Below are 3,353 nucleotides of genomic sequence, written 5' to 3'. Positions count from 1 at the left end.
TCTTGTCGGTGGTGTGCGGAGGAATGACACACGAATTGTATGCTCGTACACGATGGCCCATCGAGGAAAGGGAACAACCCATGTATGTTTTTGGTGATGTCTTCATAATAAAACTAAATTGCCGAGAATATTAAGGGAATTAAAGTTACGCTAGGTGCTAAACACGTTTCGTGTTTAACATTGGCAATTTAGAACGTTAGATCGATCTTATTTGAAAGCCCAGATGGTTTCGATCGGTCTCACTAGCTCTTTTTCATGTATGTGGTGATATTCATGAAAAAGTTCCTAATAAATATAAGAAGATGCACCATTATAAATCTTCTCAATCCATGGAATAAATCAGGTATGGTTTTAGGAAATTCAAATACGTTTGTGTAAGTTACATGAAGAGATTTGAAAATAAAATGGTTACATGTGTCCGTAGTAGCTAAATGGTTCAATTCTGTCCAGCTAAGCTAACCAGTACACTGAATTAAAAAAAAACTAACCATTGCACTTTTATACCTAGAAAATTAGAACTAACCAACACACAAATACATTTCCAAAGAAGAAGGATACATTTCTACTTTATCAGTTAAAAAAAGGAGATGTAAACACTACTAAGTGACGACCTTCTTCGGTGGAGCGGTGTCTGTGTAGCCGATGCCCTTCCTTTTTGTGGGGAAGATCATGAACACGAAGCTGGAGAAAAACGCCATGCCCAGCGGCAGGTTCTTGAGCAGCTCCTCGGTATTTCTACTGGCGTTGGGAAAGAAGCAGTTTTGCAGCCCCACGTCGCTGAACGCCACGGTGAGGAAAACGAGGGCGGTGAAGACGGCGTGCATGTAGTCGAGCGGCCGGATGCGCAGCCTCCGGAACTCGGAGGGGTCCCACTCCTGCTTCTCTTCCTCGCTGGAGAAGTTGAAGACGTTGAAGCCGCACGGCGTGGCGACGCCGTAGTAGAGCTTCTGGTCGCGGCCGACGACGCTGTCGGTGAAGGAGAAGGCGAGAGACAGGGCGGCGAGAACGATTACTAGGGCCGCCGTGAGCCACTGGTTGGCGGGGCTCTCCTCGCACTTGCCGTGGTTGGTGAAGGAGGGGGCCAGCGCCTGGTACGCCAGCACCGTGCCAGTCGGCAGGAGCTGTGCGAGGTTCGCAGCGCTCGACATGACCTTGTCCGTCGCCCTGGCTTTAGGTCTGGAAGGTGTGGGTGCGGTGGCGAAGTCGCCGGCGGCGTCCTTGGGCTTGCTAGTGGCCGTCCCGGCGTTGGTCAGTGGAGGCATCTGGATGACGATGGGCGAGGGCGACGCAGGAGATGCCATTGCGTGGTCGAGTAGGAGTATACTAAGCTGCTTGATTCGTTTGGGAACGCGACGTTGGCGTTTATATAGGCGAATCCTCTGCGACTGATTCCACGTTTCCAGCGTTGGCCGCGCGCGCGTTAATTTTTCTACCGCATGTGGCACACTAGCTGAAGGCTGAAGGCAGTGATGTTGACTGACTTGAACTATTTTTTAAGTTTGTGGAAAGGCGTAGATCTCTACGTGCATTGCATTGTCTCTCTTGGATTCGATGTATACATGCAACTTGTCCCTAGGCTTTCTCTCGTTAACTTCGATACCAGTGCCGTACAAAAGCTAATCGTCCCGAACGAGCTAAGCAGTCTTCTTCCACGAAGGTACATCACAGCATGCTTGCTTAGTTGTTTAAATGTAGATATATAGAAACTGTCCTTCTCTCCAGTTTTAATATACACAACACTACACTGAAAATCCTACAGGGTAGAAGTACGACTTTCTCCCTCCACAGATAAGTGACTCAACTTAAAGATGCAGATATATCTAGATATACATTTTAGTTATAAATACGAAGGTATCTAGAAAAAATTAAGTCAATTATTTTTCGGAGTACTTGAAAACGGCTAAAGCATGAACTAAACAATTTTAGCTAGCTCCATTAGTAAGTGCATATAAAGAACAGTTAGGGGAGAGAGATGTGATAGAGCAGAACCAATCTAGGTTTCATGCCCTCCCGGCGAACCAGGCGTCGATCTACACCGTTCTGGTGGCCTTGGGGTCATGGAAGCGGTCCTTCATTCAGTTTGCTTTTCAATGTCTTCTTCTGAATGGTGAGGTGGTGGCTACATCCCGAAGGCAGAATACAGTCATTCTCGTCCTATCCTTACTCCGGTAGTACACCTAGCGCCGGTGAAGGGCGTGTGGAGTTGCATGCCCGGCAAATCTCCTAGGATATTCCATCATCATGTCGGTCAATGTGGTTACATGTATGGCTCTTTCCAGCTAGGGTTTTCACCATCACCGATGCTTGCTACGTAGCCGCGTTGGTCTTTTGAGGTCTTAGCACGACAACTCTTCGTCTGTCTACTACAACAAGCACTACTTCGAAAAGCTTTGCCTAACTCCGGTGATGGAGGGGTGAGGTTGTCGGTGCAACTTCATTTCTCTAGTGCTCGTAGTCGTCGTTAGGTGGTCCAAAGACTTATTTATGATGTTTTTTTATTACATCTTGTAATCTTTGCACTATTGTTGATGATAGGTGCTACCAAAATATGTTATATTTTGAAATAGCTTTCGAGAGGGTTTATTTTGTGCTGAACTTTGCCTAAGTGGTCATTTTGTCATTTTCAACATCACCCCAAGGTTGAAATTTATCGAAGAATACTAGCCTTTATACTGGAAATTCAGTTTTGGTCTTGACTGAATATGCTCCCTTTCTCTAAAGAAACTCAAAATGTTAAAAGAAATTTGGGAAAAAACTGTTCGAGATATGCCCGAGAGAAAATAATAAAGTGGTTATTATTATATCTTAGTGTTCATGATAAACGCGTACATCCCATGCTATAATTGTATTAATTGGAAACATTAATACATGTGTATTTTGTAAACAAACCGGGGTCCCTAATAAGGCTCTCGTTTAAACTAGCTTGTTGATTAACTGATGATCAAGATTTCCTGATCATGAACGTTGGATGTTGTTAATAACAAGATCATGTCATTAAGAGAATGATATGATGGACACCCACCCTTAGTAAGCATAGCAATAAGATCAAGTTATTAAAGATCATTTTGCTATAGCTCTCAAATGCATAGTAACCTAATCCTTCAACCATGAGATCATGTTAATCACCAACACCGGAAAAATAATTTGATGACATCAAAAGCTACTCCGTAACTGGATGGTTATAAAGGTGGCATTGAGTATTATGAAAGTATGATTTGAAACGCATAGATCAAGAGTGGGATTTGTCCATCCAAATGACAAAGAGATATACTCTGGCCCTTCTAGGTGAGATGGTATCCAATTGGCTTGCAAGCATGTGACTAGATCACAAGGGATGTCGTATCACGGAACGA

General features: G+C 44.2%; 1 protein-coding gene across 1 annotated transcript; it reads right to left on the bottom strand.

Annotated features, from left to right (window-relative positions):
• Window positions 1-390: 390 nt before the first annotated feature.
• Window positions 391-1,316, bottom strand: LOC127293384 (protein DMP10). Its single transcript, XM_051322987.2, has one exon. The coding sequence runs from the start codon at window positions 1,299-1,301 to the stop codon at window positions 600-602; it is 702 nt and encodes a 233-aa protein (XP_051178947.1). The 5' UTR covers window positions 1,302-1,316; the 3' UTR covers window positions 391-599.
• Window positions 1,317-3,353: the final 2,037 nt, after the last annotated feature.

Source organism: Lolium perenne, chromosome 4, assembly GCF_019359855.2.
Source record: "Lolium perenne isolate Kyuss_39 chromosome 4, Kyuss_2.0, whole genome shotgun sequence".
Lineage (NCBI taxonomy): Eukaryota > Viridiplantae > Streptophyta > Magnoliopsida > Poales > Poaceae > Lolium > Lolium perenne.
The sequence above is the reverse complement of the archived record's forward strand: the minus strand, read 5'-3'. Positions and strand labels throughout refer to the sequence as shown.

Coding starts and splice junctions, on each gene's coding strand:
- LOC127293384 (XM_051322987.2), bottom strand. CDS start 1,301: ATGGCATCTCCTGCGTCGCCCTCGCCCATCGTCATCCAGATGCCTCCA.